Source organism: Artemia sp. Qi Xiang Cuo, chromosome 11 (genome assembly GCF_049724085.1).
Source record: "Artemia sp. Qi Xiang Cuo chromosome 11, ASM4972408v1, whole genome shotgun sequence".
Lineage (NCBI taxonomy): Eukaryota > Metazoa > Arthropoda > Branchiopoda > Anostraca > Artemiidae > Artemia > Artemia sp. Qi Xiang Cuo.
Genome location: NC_142804.1, coordinates 42,828,878 through 42,848,398, shown reverse-complemented (window position 1 = coordinate 42,848,398; position 19,521 = coordinate 42,828,878). Strand labels below are relative to the sequence as shown.

General features: G+C 34.1%; 1 protein-coding gene across 1 annotated transcript in view; it reads left to right on the top strand.

The window, feature by feature from the left end:
* Nucleotides 1-17,698, top strand: part of LOC148946996 ((Lyso)-N-acylphosphatidylethanolamine lipase-like) — an 18,965-nt gene extending 1,267 nt beyond the window's left edge. Inside the window, exons 2-6 of the mRNA XM_089097225.1 lie at nt 5,019-5,216; nt 7,609-7,783; nt 12,210-12,364; nt 15,335-15,452; nt 16,820-17,698. Coding sequence (XP_088953351.1) covers nt 5,019-5,216; nt 7,609-7,783; nt 12,210-12,364; nt 15,335-15,452; nt 16,820-17,147 — 974 coding nt within the window. The 3' untranslated portion in view covers nt 17,148-17,698. The remainder of the gene's footprint in view (nt 1-5,018; nt 5,217-7,608; nt 7,784-12,209; nt 12,365-15,334; nt 15,453-16,819) is intronic.
* Nucleotides 17,699-19,521: the final 1,823 nt, after the last annotated feature.

The following is a 19,521-nucleotide window of genomic DNA, read 5'->3' as shown; positions in this document are numbered from 1 at the left end:
CAAAATTGTATTTCAAATGCACAAAAGCCAGCTCTTCTACTTATTGCTCGAGTTCAAGAAAGTATTCCGTTTATTCGGTTTAAATTAAAATATTCAGTACCATAGAATGGGGTTACTTTGGTCCTGTGGAATAACATTGGTCCAAGATCATGGGAAAGATGTATGAGTGCATAGTTTTGCCTAAGCTTACGATAAGTTGTTTATTTGTTTTTTTCTTAAATAAAAAAAGAAATAAATAAAAATAAAAATGAGTAAAAAAAAAAAAATTATGGTGGAACCCTTTTCCAGTGAGATAATGTCATAGAACTCTAAAGACTTAAACCTATTATCAATCCTGCATACTGATTTACAGACTAAAGTGTATGAAAAGTGGTATAAAGTAACCCCATTTTACGGGATTTAACATGATAAACTCTAAAGGGAATGATTAAAATCTGTTTGTATTTTTTTTTAAATGAAAATTTATCATGGGCAATCTATCTTTGTTAGGTATTAAATAAAAAAGCAAACAAGTTTTTTCAGCTGAAAGTAACGAGCAACATTAAAACTGAAAACGAACAGAAATTATTACGTATATGAGGGAGGTTGCCCCCTTGTCAGTACCTCGCTCTTTACGCTAAAGTTCGAATTTTGTTCCAATTCTTTAAGAATGACTCCTGAATCACAAAGGCCGTTTAAATAGAATAAAAAGCTCCTTTAAAAGTATTAAAAAACAACTTTGTGTAAAGAGCAAGGTATTGAAAAGGGGGAGACCCCCTCATATACGTAATAATTTCTGTTCGTTTTAAGTTTTAATGTTGCACCTAACTTTCAGTTGAAAAAACTTTTTTTTTATATAATTTCTGATTGCTTTTTTAACTAATGCTTTGAAATCCGACTCCCCTTCCATGGAAAATTACCTTCCCCGATGAAGAATTACTCCATGGGAAACTCTTCCCACGTACCCCCCTCCCCCTTCTACCAGAAAAATCCCACCTGAAAACGTTTGTATGCTTCCGAATAATCAATACTATATGTAAACAATGGGCAAAGTACATAGCTTACCGCCCTTTCCACCGGGACTGTGAGGGGTTAAGTCATCCTCAAAGACAGTGTTATTAGGTTTGATTGTGCTGAAAAAAATGGCTATCTCAAAATTTTGATCGGGTGACTTTGGAGAAAAATGAGCGTGGAAGGGGGCTAGCTGCCCTCCATTATTTGGCTCGCTTAAAAAGGGCTCTAGAACGTTTGATTTCCGATCAAATGAGCCCCATCCCAATCTTCTACGATCACTGGTTTGATATGATCATCCCTGAAAAAAAAAAAATAATAAAAAAAAAAAACGCATCCATGATCTTTCTTCTGACAAAAAATGGTAAAATTCCATATTTTTGTACATAGGAGCTTGACACCTCTACAGCGTGGTTCTCTGGTATGTTGAATCTGATGATGTGATTTTCATTAAGATCACTTTATCTTTTGGGGGGTTTCCCCCTTTTTTAATAATCGGGCAAATTTTCTCAGGCTCGTAACTTTGGATGGGTACCATTAAATTTGATGAATTTTACATATTTTGAATAAGCATTAAAATTTGACTCTTTTGATGTATCTATTGCTTTCAAGACTCTGTTTTACAGTTCATTACCACGAACTGTTTGATTCAGTTTTTTTTCTTTTTTTTTAAGATCTTCTGGGAGGGCCAGGGCCTTATGAGTTTTGCTTTTAATCTGAAATGCAAAGTCGGAATTCAGATGGCAATATTTCTGCTTTGTCCTAATGCTTTGTAAAAGCTGCTGCCTTCTGTAAAGATTCAGTTTAATACCAAAAGATTATTTTAGCGAACCTACACGTTTGAATAATATACAATATGCCCAGTTGCACAATGGAAATTTTTTGACTACTTGTTTGTAAGGATATGTGGCCAAATATTTTGGCTAAATAGTGCAGTAGAACTATGGGGTAAAATAGAAGTTCATAGTAGTTGCGGTTCTAGGCGTGGGAAGGGGAGGGAAAGCCCCCCAGTTTTTCTGACATCTGACATTAAATTCCGTTTATTTTGTGTTTTTACACTCCTATTAGGGTGCTTTATTGACTAAAAAATTGTTGCAATTGTAATTTTTGTATACCTCCCCCCCCCCTGTTTGCGAGGCCTAAACCCGTTACTGGTTCTTGGGTATAGTATAGAATGTTAAATGAGAAAGAAGAAAAAAATGCTGTGGTAAAACTGCTGGAACAGCTTATACTTTTTTCCCTTGTTAAGGTAATAGGCATAAGATCAAGTTCTATTTAAATTAAATTTCATCCCTACAGAAAGGCAAAATATGGTTCTTTGGATTTCTGAGGCTTTTTTTACATGTTGCTCCTCTTTCATAATTAAAGCTATTCTCCAAATCAGAAATTTGTATCCAATTATTTAGCTGAATTTACTTGAACTTGTTCTATGCTATTTTGCAATAAAGGGGCACCAATCTGTGTATGTTGCTTGGATAAAAAACAATACAATAGTGGCGGTGGTTCTGGGCTAGCTGGGGAAAATATTACAACATTTCAGTACTTGCTGGTTTAGTTGTCTGAATCCACCCAGTATTAACCCTTTTTTGGAGCATAGCCGTTGAGATTGACGTCAAAAGTCAGACGTTGGAGTAAGTAAGCATACATTTGATCAGCTTGTCAGATCGTGGATTGCAGTGGGACATGGTGTCATAATTCTCATTCAATGCAATTATAATGTTTATAGGGCTGTTCAGATGTTCTTTTCGGAAATGTTCATGGCTAGTTGAAATCGAAATATGTATGAAACTTGTTGGACTTAAACCTCAATTCAGTTTATCTTACCTTAGAGCTTAGTTCTGCCTGTGTCACCAGGGTTACCTAGGGGATCAATTCAGCTTTTAACAGGATTTCAACACCATTTAACAGGCCCTGGTTCGGCTGTACTGGTTTATATGTTTTTAATTTCTTTTCGGATCATTACAGCCAACTGATATAGTTGTATTTTTACTTTGTTTTCCTTTGTTAGTATTTTGTTGCGTTTATTATTTTTTTCTTTTTTGCTAATAAAGTGGAAGGTAAAATTAATTTCCCAACACTAACTGTTTTTCTTTTAAACCTTTCTTTTTAATAGAAATTCCTTTGTTGAGTCCTGCTTAGAGTGCGTAATTTTAGCTGTCCTTTTCTTTCTGTTTTCATTACTGATTAATAACTGGGCAATGCATTACAACTATAAGCATGCAAGTAACTTTGAAACACTTGCCGCCTTTCCTTTGTGCAAAGCGAACTAAATCCTGGAAAGACAGTTTTCTTTGGATCCTCATATTTAAACACTTTTGTTAACACACCTGCATATAGAAAGAGGACTCTTTCTCCTGAGCATTGTTGCCTAAAACTTTGGGGTGAATATTAATAAGTATTTACCCCAAGCTCAAAAGAACTTATTGTAATTGATTACAACTAATTGCAATAAATTACTGAATAAGTGTAATTATTCTGCTCTATTGAACGCGGTTTCAACATCAAAATAGATTTCTCGAAAAAAAAAAATATTGTAAAGCCATAGAAACTTTGAAACTATACCAAAATTATTGTTAGCTTACACTAATAGATAAATATTCTAAGCATTTTCTATCTGTAAAAGGGCGAATTATAGCTTAATGAGCTCTAAAGCACACTAAGCAAATAATTAATTGTAACGGTTTCAATAGGTGCTTTTGAACGCATTAAATAATTGCAATTTGTTATTGAACACTAAAAATCATAATAATCAGTTGCAATAAGCTTGTTGAAAACGGGCTTGTCTTTTGTGCGTATTCCTAGTTTCTGAGTTTTCAAAGTAATCACAATAATCAGTTGCAATAAGCTTGTTGAAAACGGGGCTTATCTTATGTGCGTTGTCTGGAACTTAGTATTGCTAGTTTTTGAATTTTTGGCAATGACAACAGCAAAAAAATTATCATAGTACTGAAAACAGAGAGAGTAATACCGTAGTGCGATTAGCTATGCATAATTTTTCTTCTTTTCACCGTCATAAGGTATGCTTTTCTGTGTACCCAAAGTTTTGCGGGTTACAATCACTTAGCTTGACCGTAGACCCAAAATAGGACAGTTGGTCAGAGCTAACTGGATTGTTCAACTATCTTGTTCCGATAGATGTATTGCTTAATCCTGAGTTAATTTTAGGCATCTGTAGTGGCAAGAGTAACTATTTGCTTGTGAGCTGTTTTGAAAATAAAAGTTTTTTATTAGAGGATTTCTTCTAAAAATGTCAGTGATAATCCTTGGGAGTTATAATTTGCCTTGTTTAGGCATTAGAAAACTGTTGATCATCAAATTATTAACGTGCTACCAACAAAACAGATTGTAGACTCTTCATGCGTTTTTGCAATCATTAAAATTGTTTTTTTGTTGTTTTTTTTGTCTAAAAAGTAAGGTGATATTCAAAAACACAACCAAGGTGTAATCTCCTGTTTGAATAGATTAGCAAAAAATAGGTCTAAATAATTTTATTATCAAAAACAAGATTTTAGGTTTTACCAGTGAGCAATAAGTGGCATTTGTGAAAAGTGTTAATTTCTAATCCAGTTAGGTAATGAGAGTACTTTTCAGATGGGATTTAACCCCAATGGATGTATCTAATACTCTTTTTGGAAAATGAGCTAAAAAGTGATTAAGATTCTTCTAGGGGATTGGGCATCGGTTTATGTTGATCAATGGAAGCATGATGATTTTTTCACAAAATATCTTCTTTTCTACGTCATTGGGTTTCCTATTAAGACCATTGAATAAAAATTTCCTGCCAAAAGCTTAAAACATCAATTTACGCACCTTGGGAATTTTGAAAATATGACTCAAACACCTTCTAGTCTAGTTACGGCGATTTGACCATGGGTAAAATTTTGCTATTCAATTGAAAACATCAGCATAATCGTGAGAATGAACATTGAATAAATATTGGGTAAGCAAAAACCTGTCGTGGCTGTTTTTTGGAATTTATTTACTGAACTTTTCAAAAAAAATCTTTTACTTGAACTTATTAATTTCAGTTTTGAAGACTCCATTTAGGGACTTTTTCATCAACACTTCTGGTGGACTCAAAATTCGAACTATAGCATTCAATGAAAAGATTTCTGGTAGAACTCCGCTTGTTGTGCTTCATGGATTTGCTGCTGGCATTGGACTCTGGTGTTTAAATTTGGACGCTTTTGCATCCAAAACACCTGTTTATGCTTTGGACTGGATTGGTAAGATATAAATAAGTAATTATTCTACCTGATTAATTACTTGTTAAACGATCCTTGTTTCAGATGGCTCTTCAGAGAAGGAGATAATGATAGTAACATAAAATAAAACATTCAATTAAAAACAGAACAAAAATTATGATGATACTTCGTTTTCTTCATATTACATAAAGGGAAAGAAATCTGTCATACATATATGTCGTCACTTAAAAAGTATCCATTCTACATGCGCTTTAAGTTTGGCTAATTAGATAAAGTATCCACGTGTCACTTAGATTTACTTTGGACTTAGGATTTCCGATGAGAAATGGGAGTTAAGCTTAAGGGAGTTTATTTAAGCAGTCTTGTGCTTTTCATTGTGTTCCAGTGCACTAAGATCGCTTATCTGCTAAAGCCCCGTTCACACATGTGCTTAGCTAGACATCAATTTCCAGCCATCATCACTTTGGACCAATCAGGGCTGCTTATGAAAGATGAAGGAAATCATGGTTTGTAGATTAAGGCTGTGGCCAGATATTGCTGTCTTGCTTAGCATGTATGTCAATTGGACTAGAGCAAGATTACTTGTCCTAGGCGTTTCAGACGAATTACTAACTTCACAATGTACAAAGGTTACTACCATAAAATTGCACAGATAAGTGTCAAGAATATCGGTCTACATTCTAGCACGGCTAAATCATGACGGGTGCCGTAATTCTTAGTTATCTGAAGTGTTTCACCTAACTTTAGGCTGAATAACCATGTGGCTATCTATTGTGGATTAAGTCTAGGGAGACTAGAGTGAGTCGGATAAATAACCCTAATGATGCTGAGGACGCTCTGTTGAATTTTTTTTTTATGAGAATAAGCTTAATAGAGCCGGTTATCCTGTGGTAGCGTAGTGGATTGATCTCTTCTTGTCAAGGCTGGGTGACAGGCTCGCTACCTTTCTCCTTTAAAAAAGACCCGGCAACGCGGGGCGTCGACAAGTGTCGACGCCCTGCGTCCCGTCCATGGCTTTGGAGGATCTTTTTTTTAGAGCTGGTTCCTGTTAAACGTGTTCCAGACGTTGTATGCTATTAATTTGATTGTCCAAACATGTTGGATTTTTACAGTTCATTATGTACCTGAGATTGGAGCCAGGAATAATTACTATCTTCTTTAAAGACATAGTTATTGCCGGGAGAACTACTATATTTCTAACTCTAGGTTAGATAATCTGTAGAAAATAATTTTTGTGTAGTATGTTTCACTCAATAAGGGCAGGATTTGGCATGGAGATAGACGACTCCATTACATATCAATTCACCCTTTCATGTTTAACCCTCCAGTGTTAGCTTCTCGATGAGTTATTTTTGTTTAAAGAAGTTTTTCTACCTAATTCTTATTAAATTCATAAACAAAGGCTTTTTTTTACTCAAATGTTTTCTGTTGAGTTGCGGTTTTTATCCATTTTCCTATATAAATTTCGCTATTAGGTCCTTGGTCAGAAAATATTACTTCCTCATTTTGTGTTATTTCGTGTCAGCCAAAAAAAAAAAAAAAAAAAAAAAAAAAAAAAAAAAAAAAAAAAAAAAAATTTCGTCTGCGAGTTCTAAAGCATTGCTCCCAAATAAGAATATGAAACAAATACTTTATTTCATCTAACCGAATTCGTAACTTGTCTTTGTCAGCACAGGTCAACCCTTCGTCCCCTTTTGTGTGTGACTGAAGATATTTGATGCACATATCAGCCTCTTCTCTTCACTTTCCTTTTTTTTTCTTGGTTGATTAGATACCTACTGCAATAGAATATAGCTCATTTTCTCGTTGGAAAAGCTTTAGACCGTGGCCCTGTCCAAGATGTCAAGACTTATACATTTTCTCCCGTTAGTGTCCTAAAAATTAATTTGCCTGTTTTTGGCGTTTTTCGAATTACTCCTTCTTTCCCCTCATTGGCGTTAAATAAATGCCTTTGTAGTTTGTTGAATTTCTCTTAAAAATAGAGTTTCTTCACTTCAATTGTGGGAATGTTTGCTACAAGTAACTCCTAACGACTGTTTTCTGTCTTGGTTAAAAAAAAATCCGTAAAACCAAACGAATTTTTTTTTTATATATTGCATTCTTCTGTAAGATGAAGAATTTTTAGTTGTACACAGTTTGAGGAGAAAAAAAAGTACAAGAAAGGAAAAATGCAAGCAAGAGATAAAAATTTATATCCTCTCTGTTTTTGTGGAGCATCACCATGAGGACTATCATGCACTTCTTTTTGCCTTATATGAGAAATATTTATATGTATTATACGTGTTGACATAGGCTTTATGTTGAAACAGTCTGTATGTGTGAACATTTTATTGATTTTTGTCTCTTTAAACTCTGCCTGTTGACCGTAAAAAAAAATTGATTCTGCACGCGATGATACCTCTCATTTTTTTAGGATTTGCTAGGAGTTCGCGTCCATTTTTCAGCAAAGATCCACTGGAAGCCGAGAACCAATTCATTGATTCTTTAGAGGAATGGCGAAAGATGATGGGCTTGGAAAAAGTCATTCTTCTTGGTCACAGTATGGGAGGATTTCTTGCTTCTTCCTATGCATTAAGATATCCTGATCCGTAAGTTTTCATGTTTTTTTTTCTCTTAAGGACGAGCATCTTGTGTTTTTGCATAATATTCTTGACAGAGCAAAAGTTACATTCTTCTATTGCAATTTATTTATGCTTACTTAAAAAAAAGAACGTCAGATGAACATGATTTTGCCCAACTCATTTTTTTTTCCTTTGATTTTGTCAAATCGTGTTCGATATCTTTCGCTTGTTAGCTTTTAATCCGAAGTATACTATTTTTCAGATCTCTTGTACACTTGTAATTGATTTCTCTGTTACTTCTCCCTTTTCAAGTACTCAGCTTGAATATTTTACAAAACCAGGTCACGTGGTTCAAGCTGAATATGTGAGGATTATTCAGGAACTATTAAAAAAAATGATCCCAATTGATTGGCTGCTAGTCATTCGAAAGTAATTGAAAGGTTAAATTGCTTCAATTACTAGTGGCTTATATTGAGGTGCGTTGATCAAATTTTTCCCTTTCAGATTAACATTTTAGAAAGTTCTGAATCATCAGATCACTTCAGTCCTTAGTTTTTAGGTTGTGTACTGGAATTTGATTCCTTTGATTGAAAAGCCTTAGTGGAGCACTATCCTCGTATCGTATACTGGATTATTATTTTAAACTGATAATGTAGGTTGCAGATAGTGTAGGAAGATACATTAATTGTTGGTCTGTGCGGTCTCCGAAGTAAAACAGTACTGTATCCTATCCCATTTACATTATTTTGATGGACTTTGTCTTAAGGGAACCGGCAAAGGCTATGCGAGGATAGGGTAACAAATCGGAAAGTAAATTCTTTTAGACTTAGATTTTTCTACAACATTTCTACCTCTACTTCGGGGGCTCTGAACGCTCCAACTATTCCGACTACATTAAATACTCTTAATTTAATGTGACTGCTAGATGGAAATTCGTTGATGATCTAACTGTCTTAGAGACATGTTCCAAAAATTCCAAAAGCAACCCAATGTACATCTTGGAATCGATATCAGCCGAAGCTCTTACTGATGATATGAAAGTCAACCCTTTAAAGTCAATTGTTCTTACTATTAATTTCCTTAAAACTCCTCCTGCTTTCTCCTGTCCAATCCCCCCTGAAATTTCCGTTACCACTATGAAATTACTGGGCGTTACCATCTCAAGCGACTTAAAATGGTTATATTAATGACATCTTAAAACGTGCAAATGCCGCATATTCCCTCCTTAAACTCCTTAAAAAATTTAAATGCCCTAAATCGCACTGTTTGAGGATTTTTCTGTCATTTGTACGCCCGACCCTTGAGTACGCCTGTACTGTTTGGCATCCTGGCATTTCCATTGAATTGCCGGACAGAATTGAGGAAGCACAAAAAAGGTGCCTAAGAATTATGTTCAATGAGGGTAAAGTACCTTATATTTCCCTTCTTAGGAGAGCTAATCTTGTCACCCTTAAGGAAAGGAGAGAAAAAATTACCTTGCGTTTTGCTAACAATGCCCTTCATAACCCTCGAACAACTCCCCTTTTCCCCTGGTCAATATTCACCCCTTCGACCCCGCTTCCCGCTTTCTGTGTCAACCAAAATCCCCCTTCTCGCCCCAATAAGAGTTTGAACTTAAAGATATATAAGAACTTTTATCCCTTACATAGTTGACATTTTCAACCAGTGAATCTCCGCTGCCTCCCCCCCCCCCTCACACCCACTTTACCTCCTATTTATTAAATTTAATGCCCCTTTTGCCAATTTGGAGGTTTTATATTTATTTTTGTTATTCACCAAATAATTTATGTTTTTTTTTTAATTTTAATTTTTCCCCTTTTTAATTTTTCGTGTTTTTTTTTTGGGGGGGGGGGGCATTTTTGCTGACTTGACATTGGCCTTCTAATTTTATGAGTTTACTTTGTACTTTGTTTTGTTTTTAACGTTTTTACGTATTTGACATTGACCCTTTTATAATTTTCTATTGTTGTTTGATTTTTTGTTTTTGTTGTTCTTTTTTCGCTGTATTTGACGCTAAAGTGCGAATTCGGCCCTTTTGGGCTTGTGATAGCCATTTTTCAGCAATAAATCTTATCTTAAGGCTACTACGACTAATACTAGTGCTTCGGCGACTATGACAGTCTCGTATATGTTGCACTTCTTTTGGCCTAGAAATATCCACGAAATATTTAGGAAATAGTCTCAAATGATTGAATGTTAATCATTTTCAATAATTAACATGATCAAAGGTCAAAGAATTTAATGCTGAAATAAGAGCCCCTTCTCAGAGAGACTAAAGGATTTTTTTGATTGTGAGAAATTTTATAAATTTGTGCTTGGGTGTCTATTTTGTACCAAAATTAAAAGGCTCAGTCGAAAGAGATAAAACCCATTAAGGATAAATACATGCTTCTAGTGAGCTTAAGTCTCATCATAAGTGGAATCCGGTTTCACATCCTAGCACTCAAGAATTATACCTGTGTATGGGTATTTATGTTTTTTATTTTAATTTACGCTTATTTACGTTATTCACCTTTTTTATTTACGTGTATTATTAGATGAATTTGTGAATGAAATTAACTCGTCTTGATGAAGTTATGGAGTATATATTGAGGAATAAGATAAATGAGTCTAGACTTCTTTTGGCCTTGAAGGATGAGGTGTTTATTTAAAGAAGTTGTTTTCAGGTTTCATAGATGAAATTTTTTATTTGTTGGTTAGGTTGATGACATCGTTGAAAGTCATATTCATAGTTCTAAATATAGCTTGTCTGTTGAAATTCTAAGAAGTAAAATGAAAGGCGTTTAGGTTCTATTGCGAGTTAGTAAGATTGAAAACTTTCTTCTTTGTTTCCAGCTTTTGTGGATCTAAAGTTTCATGTACGTGGTAGGCTGTTCTCATTACGCCGAAGAACAATCATATGGACGACTTCAATTACGCTCTCTCGGTCCTCATATTTTTTCCATTTCTTATTAATGATTTTTTAAACATCTTTTGTGAATCTTGAAATGACATTTAAAGAAGAAGAACAGTAATTTATTTTCACTCCTTGTGAATCAAAATGAACCTTAATAATTGGATGCAATAACAGAATTATGGGTATTTGTATGATATCCCGATCACACTCAAAAAGTGAAGTTAGGTTAATCATAGTTAAATGTACCAAAGTATGATGAAATATAATACTTTAGCAACAAAAATATGGAAACTACAACAGAAAATTAGTGAAAGAAGGCCGCCCTGAGTGCATTATATTAAATACCTAACCTAACCACCTCTAAATATTAAATGTTTAATTAAAATATACCTGCATAATATTTTATCTCGCTCAAACTAAACTGATTGTGTCTGAGTGCAATCATTGATACAGAGAGAAACCGGTTTTCTTGCAGAGAGAAAACAGAGTGTGGCCGGAATATCATACAAGTACCGAATTATGTTTACTTGTGGTCATACAAACCGGTTTGCGTATTTTTATGCTCTGCTTATATGTATCTAACTGCTACGAAAAGGAATTGAGGCATTTTTATGGTTTTCATATAGTAACGAATGGAAACATTATGTAAAAGCTTTCTGTTTTTATGTAACTCTATATTGCATTGCAAAATCTAAATTGCTTATCTTAGGGGATAATGATCTAATTGTCTGATTGATTTAATACCGTTCCGTACCATAAAAGTCATTTTGCGGGCCTCAGCGTTGGCTGAAAATCTCAAAGACAAAGCAATTTTCCTAGCACCACAGGAAACTTCTAAAATTATTTTGTTAAAAATTGATAGGAAATCCTAAATGTGTCAGCAGTTCGAAAAGCTAATGAGAGGCTAGTTTAAAAAACAGAAAATGTATAATTTCTTACTAATGTTTAAGTTAAACGCTGTCTATTCAATGTACATACAGCATAAATAATATGTATCCTGTGTTGGCGAAGATTCTAAGCAAAGTGGTTAGCACAACAGGAAATTTCTAAAGCTGTAAAATTGTTCAAAGATACTTCTCTTGAGTGGATTTTTAATGTTTTCCAAGCACGTATGCCAGAATAATTTTAGGGACTACCATTATCTGAACTTTGAAATTCTGCTTCGTTCAATCGAAAAAAAAACCTAGTTCACGCTTTCTAATAACTCAAGTTTCATTAATTCTCAATATCTCTATCTCTGGCACAAAACGGGAGAACTTTTCTGGGGAAGTAGGTGTCAGCTCTTATTTTCTGTCGTTTTTTCGGATTTTGTATCAAAGCTGTACAAGTTATGGCAAGACTGCCCATTTGATTCTGAATAGTTTGGCCAAACAAACTAAAAAATCAAGAAAAATGTTTTCATAATTTGTTTTTCTCGAAATTTTTGGTACAAGAATGAGTACTGCAATCACTGTCTTTAAATCTTGACAAGGCTGATTAATTAATTCATATTCAAAATAAGCAAAAGTTTCTTTTTTTTGGTGGCATTTCGTAGTGATATTTTGTACTTTTTTTCAGAGTCAAGCATCTCATTTTGGCCGACCCATGGGGTTTTCCCGTGAAACCTACTAATAATGAATTTTTAAACAAGATGCCCTGGTGGGCCCGAGGTGTACGCTTCGTTCTATCTTCATTTAGCCCCTTAGCACCAGTACGAGTTAGTGGGCCTTTAGGTAATATTTTACATTCTATCAACTTGTTTCGATGTTGGTCATATCCTATTTTTTGCATACCTTTTGTTTGTCCGCTTGAGAGTTCAAATAAACACGGACTATCAAGTCTTGTTGCTGAGTGGTTACTTGTTGTTATATGGTGCAGATCCCTATGAATCGTAATTTTTTATTGTCAACTGATGTAATATTCAGTAAATAAGCTGGGGTTGTATTCCATACTTGACTCTCAGCTACTCCCAAGGAAATACTTGCAATCCTGTTAAGAGTCTCAACAAATACCTATCCCTGGACGTGAAGTTTTGGACGTTTTAGTGTTAAATTTTTGTAGTTGACAATGATGATCAGTGGTGTATTTAGGATTAACACTCAGGGTGGGGGAGGGCTAACTGAAAATTAACAAAATAAAAGGAGCGTACGAGTAATAGAGTTTGTTAAGTATTATATTACCAAAAAGTTCTAATAATGAAAATGGAAGAGCTCTAGAAAAAAGTTACAAATCTTGGATCACATACAAAGTAACATAATCATTGTAAATGCTTGTTGTGCTCTCATACTTTTCGATCCCTTCCCAAAGACGCCTAGAATATTTTTCAATATTCACCAGAGCATTGGAAAGGATATTGATGTGTGCGAGCCTGTTCAGTTTGCTCTGTCCCATTAGATCTTGACGGCATGAGTGTGACCGCTTTAGCCTACGCAATTAACGCTCTGCATATGCTAAAGCAATAGGGATAATGGACAGTATGATCAAGAGTGAATGTGGAATTCGAAAAAAAGTAACTGTCACACATATCGAGTGTAAAAGAAGCTTCATCGTGATGACGTCTGTCGACTTCCATTTGCTTTGCACACAATCAGTTCAGCAAGGGGGGTAGTTTCAGAGAAACAGGACTAGCTTAGGCTTGCAGTTGTTTCCAATCTCGGCCAATACAGGATTATCAACAAAATGAGAATGGAGCCCGGTGATTGGTTTAAAAAGGTCTTTTTTTTGTGATTTTTCATGGTCATGCAAATAAAAAACAGGCCTTCTGCTAAACATGTCATTGGTTTGAATGGTTTCGATTACGGCTGGATTTTTCGGCCTTCCATGCTGCCTAAAGTATCAAATTACGTTTGGTTCGACGATCTGTCCAGACAGTTATTTACTGTTAGACATTCAAAGGACCCAGGAAGGAAACGTTTTTTATAACAAGCATTGGAGAGGCACGTCTGTAACTCAACATAGTCGCCGTTCGAAACAGACAGGGTATCAGCTTATTCATGACCTATTCCTAAAAGTTTGCTGCCTGGGAAGTCAATGACCACTTTTTTTTCGTCGTCCAGAGCTAATCGCCATGCAAAAAAAATACCATTTTCTTTAAGATATGACGTTTTCTTAGTTTTCTGGGAGAAAGTATGGACCCTAATTTTTTTTTTTTTCATAGAAACGAGGAAAATGATTACGAAAATCTTGTCACCACAACTGAGTGCTTTCTGGCTGAGGATCGCTCTGATTAAAAAAATGGGTTATCCCCGAAGCTCTAAAACAATGTAATGGGAGTATTATGTGGCATAGCTTTATGACATGGATATCGATAATCATAAGCTGATGCACTTCTGAGGTTGATGTAGGTGTCTCAGTTCACAAGAGGTTGTTATAGCTTAAGAGAGCAGCTTTCAAATGTGCATAATGAACAATTTGTTTATTTTTGTTGTTTTCTTAATTTTTAGTTGAAGGCATTCTCATAATTAAGGCTAACAATAAATCTACATACTATCTTAAAATAAAATAAAATTCTAAAGCAGACTCTTCCAAAAATGATCTGTGGTTTGACTATTGTCGGATTGATCTAAAATATTCAGTTGTGTATTTATTTATATACCGTAGGTAAATTCGTTTGACACTTGCACACCCTATGATCCTGATTTGTGTTGTCTAAAGATAAAGCAATAAGCAAATTAATAATATAAAAAATTGTAATTACTTGGAATGTGCTCAGAGGTGGTTCAAATTGTATCGTCGGATACCTTTTTCTTGATTTTTTTTTTATTCAATACATATTCTGTAAAAGTAAAGAGCTAGAATTAGCCTATCCGATTAGCCTTATATTATATAGTTATAATACTCAATAAGAGTCTCTTCCTGCCAATTTTCATAACCACAGTTTGGTGTTAAAGTCCTTTTTTAGATATTTTCTTTAGATCTAATTGAAAATATTGAGATTTAAATCTTAACATTTTTATATGTAGTTGTAGTTTAAGGACAGTGTATTTGTGTGTCATTTTGTCTGTTAATATCCTTGCACTTTCATTTTCGTGTTTCTTTTTTAAATGGCTCGCTAATTGTTTCCCAAATCAGTGAATTCTTAGATACTTGCGTATAGGAAAAGGAGCTAAGAACACGTCATCGGAAATTTCTGTGTACTGTTGGCAAAGTCTAATTTGTATGCAATTGTGCTTTGTTTTCAATGCATTTAATCCATGATTTAGCTTCTCATGTGAACTTCTTGGACACCGTTTTAATGAAAATATTGTTTAATACTGTTTTCAGTGCTTCGACAAGTCTCAGCTGGGTACATAAAAGAAAAACTAAACGTAACTTTTAAGCTCCTCCAACCTCAGTAGAAAATATACTTAAAATCTGTCATCCTGTTATAGTCTTAGGTCTTCTATATAATTAAAAAACGTAAATTAGTGCTTGGGATCTTTCAAAAGAAAAGAGTATAGTTATATTTGCAAAAAAAGAGGTTTCTGAACATATATTCATTGTTGAGTACATCTATACTTCCGATCTCCTTTGCCTTCCCCCTCGGGTTTTTGCATTCCTTTCCACAAATGCAATTAAAGATTTGAGGATTGTTGTTTGCTAATGTTGCCAGAGCCTTTTCTAAATCTTGACCTTTTTTTTAGGATTTGAATTGTCATAAATGCACAATTCAAATTCGTTTTTATCCCAAAAAGTCGTTTCTACTTTTCTCCTTTTTTTCCCAGGTCCGTATTTAGTACGGAAAGCCAGACCAGACATAACTACGAAGTTTATGCGACATTTCCCGGATGCAGAGCTTGCCATACCTGACTATATATATCATTGTAATGCCCAAGCTCCTACGTAAGTAGATTCTTTTCCTTTTCAATTAGTTGTAGTTTTGTCTCATCTAGGAGACATGACTAAATCTTAGGAGTAAATTTACTGGAGTAGACTAATTCAGTGCCGTTCCTAAGGATGGTGGTGCCCGGGCCAAAATTGATTCCAGCGCCGCTCTCCTGACTCAAATATAAGCAAAAAAAGCCGAATCAAAGTGGGGCAAACCCCCAGCTCCTTCAATTCACACAATTTAGACTCCTTCTCTTCTGTACGTTTACTCGGTGAATAACCTCAACGGCTGGCAGCTCTTTGACTAGATGGACAGGATTAAACCCCTTTTTTCAAGGCATATTCAGTTATATATTTTTGTCATTAGAATCTAGAAAATATAAAAAGATTGTAGTGTCATATGCTTTACATTTAATTTATCTATTTTTTAAATTAAAATATGGCAGTCAGAAAAATAATTAGTAATAATCGTCTGACGCAAGTACAAAGTCTGCAAATGGTAAAATAACTGTATAATTTACTATCTTTCAATTTAAATTCGTCGGCATTTTTTTAGTTCTTTAGTTGTATGAAGTAAAAGGGTACACATTACGTAGAATTAAAGAGATCGAGATTATAGAATCCGTAAAATCAAGAAGAATCTTCAACATAGCTCCTCTCTTCTATCTCCCATGAAGTATGCCGGATTTCTTATTTGGTTTTCACCGGGTAAACAAGTCATGCTTTTTTTAACTATTTGGAATCTTGGATGTTTTCACCATATTTAATGTGTAAGAACTAATATTCATTTCTTTATGGATGATATCTAGTTTTAAGCTGGATATCTCCTTTTTGTTGTAAATAGCTGATATTTTCTGGTAACTTCTGAAATTTTTTTAATGTGTTTTCCTTGATCAGGCGCATAGCTGTGATTCTTTGGGGGGGGGGGGGGGTACAAGAAAAATCTGTATATGACAAATGAAAAAACTTGTATTTAAACTTTTGTGATGATTGAGGATATCTAGACCGATCAGTCACCTTTACCATCCTGTCGCTCTGTTTTTCTTAAGTCTTAGTTTTAATAGTTTTAAGTCTTAGCTTGAATTTTGAAAAGGATTTCAAAGTGACTATAAACAAAAATAGTATAGGAATTCCAATCTTAAATCAATGTTGATCTGTTACTTGTTTTCAGTCATAACGTGTGGTGCCAGACAGATCCAAAGCGCCTATGATCGCTAGAATTGTTTTTTTTTTTTCAGAAAGTGTTTGAATGTTTTTATTTTGCCCGCCACCCGCTCAGTTATCCTGTTTGTGCTTGCTCATTCAATGCCGTGTATTTTTTGTGTATTTGGTAGGTTTCTTTAGTTTTCAGCCTTATTGATTGAGCTTTTTCCTGGTTGCAGGGGCGAAGCTGGTTTTCATGCCATGATGGCCGAATTCGGTTGGGCAAAATTTCCAATGATTCAACGTATAGAAGGGCTGCATGAAGATATATCCTTGACTTTCATTTATGGAGCCCGCTCTTGGGTTGACAAAAATCCGGGTCTATATCTACGCGACAAAATGAAGGATAGATTTGTGGACGTGCAGCTCATTGATGGGTCAGGTCATCATGTTTATGCTGATAGACCAGATGTATTCAATGATCTTGTGCTACAAGCTTGTAGTTATGCTGACTCAGTGATTATAGATGATTTGGAAAGGAATAGACTTATCGAGGAAGAATTATAGAATATTGGAAAAACCAATAGTGCAATTCGACTTTTTATTATTATTTTCTTTTTGGTATGCATCAACTTTAGTCATCTTTTTCAACTCGTATCAATCTCCAGTGACCTTAAATGAACAAAGTCAAAATATTATTCTGCCTTTTCACTTCAATTTTCTGGTATTCTGTAATTTTTTTTTTTTCAGCCAAAAATTGGGCATCAAGTTCGGTCAACAAGTTTAAAGACACAGTTAAAATGTCCAGACAAAAATTGGGTATCAAGTTCAGTCAAGTTTACAGGCACGAGGAAGTTTCTCGGTCAAGCTTCCTCGGTTAAAGACCGAGGAAGAAGAATTAGTTTTGTCTACATCATTGTTTAATATAATTAGTGTGTAACATTTACACATAACGTGTAGCATATATTTTTCATATTTCAGTAAAGTAGTTGAATAAAAATTATTTTAGTTTTAAAATAAATAATTGATCAACGCATGCAAGTCAGGGCTTCCAAACTGAGGACATATGCTCCCCTACATTTGTGAAAAAGAATATTTGAGTGATATTCTTAGGGGGAATTTTTCTCTGCTATCATCTAATATGATATATATTTACCATATATATATATATATATATATATATATATATATATATATATATATATATATATATATATATATATATATATAAAAGTAGAATATACTAAAAGTAGAATTCTTGGTATTCTGTGAGATATTATTTCGTTCCATTGTGTGGTTAAATCGAGTATATCCGTCTTATTTATGTTCTTGCTTTTCTAATGTAACTTAATATCTATTTTTGAAAAGAATGCAATAGCTCAGAAGACCTTTTCTTGAAAATACTCAGTTAACATTAGCAGCATTAGTAAACAGGAATTAGAATATCATTAAATTTGACGGGTTCTGCTAATCGATGTTTTTTAATGCTTGTTTCAAAAGTGGCCACTCGAACTTCGATTGCCTCGCTATTTTTTTTTTTCGGTGAGGCTTCTTTGGCAGCACAAGTTCGCAAATTGTCAGCCTCATATAGGATGACAATAAAGTAGGCTAACCACGCAGGCGTACATTAAATTTGCTACGTTTTCTTTGCATCGTTAACTTACATCTGTAGTTTAATTTTATTAATTTTTCATTTTATTTATTTTGTTGCATCTTCAACTTATGTTTTATCCTTTTTTCGAGCAGTAACTTAGCTTGAATTCTGTGAAAACATGTCGTGATTTGAAGCCGAAGGAATAAAATATCCTTGTGCGTAAATTTGGATTGTATGGCATGTCAGTCCCTCTAACTTTTGCCAACTTGTCTTATGCAGATTGTAAAAATCAAGATAATTTTTGTAGAGTATTTTTTGCTATACATCTGACGATTACGCCAGTAATCGTCAGAAACATTTCCTGAAAAATATTAGGTTTTGCTCTGGCGAGACATTTTTCTTGAATTTGTTCCTTCTTATTAGATTATCTATTATGTTCTCAAGGATTATAAAACGTTCGTGATAGCTTTTTCAAAACTTATCCCGCTCCCCCCCCCCCTCACAAAAGAGAATACTGTTCTAGAATGAGTGTCTACCCCACAAACCTTTCGGAAAGTGACTTTATTAAGCAAAAATCCATCTTAACTCCCAAAAATATTTTTCTATTGTTATTTGTATTGAAGGGTTTTGTAAATAATATAAATTGCCTTACCTGGATTGTGAAAAAAGGAATGATTGTTATATTTTTTTTTTTTCAGTTCAATTTTTTAAAATATTTTGCACATACACTTTCGCTTAGTATTGTGTTTTATAGTATTGTGTTTATAGTTCTCTTCGGTCGATGAACAGAGACAATATGAATGGGCAAAGAATTAGAAACAAAGTTAACTTCATGGAGTTCTTAAAAAAAAAAAAACTTAATAGTAAAAAAAAATAATAAACACAGTTAATACTAATTTTGAAATTATGTCTTTCACTCTCTTCGGTCCTTTAAACTAAATTTTCTTATTTTACGAATTTAAAGAGCTGTAACAATACTGTCGTTCCAACAAATTGTCAGAAGGAACTATCAAATCATCCCTCTTAAAATCTGTTTGAAAGACATTCGTTGAATTATTTGTGTCAAGGTATCGATATTTAAAAGTTAATTAGTCAAACCAGTTTAGATCATCCAGTATATAAAAATGTTTTAAAGTGTGTACTCACATTGTAGGATTCGAACTAACACTCGAGAACAAAAAAAAAAAAAAAATCAAATTTTCCGCTTTTGAACGAAGAACAAAGATCTAATTATATTTTTTAGGAAAAATGTTAGAATGGAATGAAAACAACAAACCTGTGTTTTCATTTGATTGTGTACGGACAAAACCCCAAATGAATCAACCAATTGGAAATGCTATTTCCCTA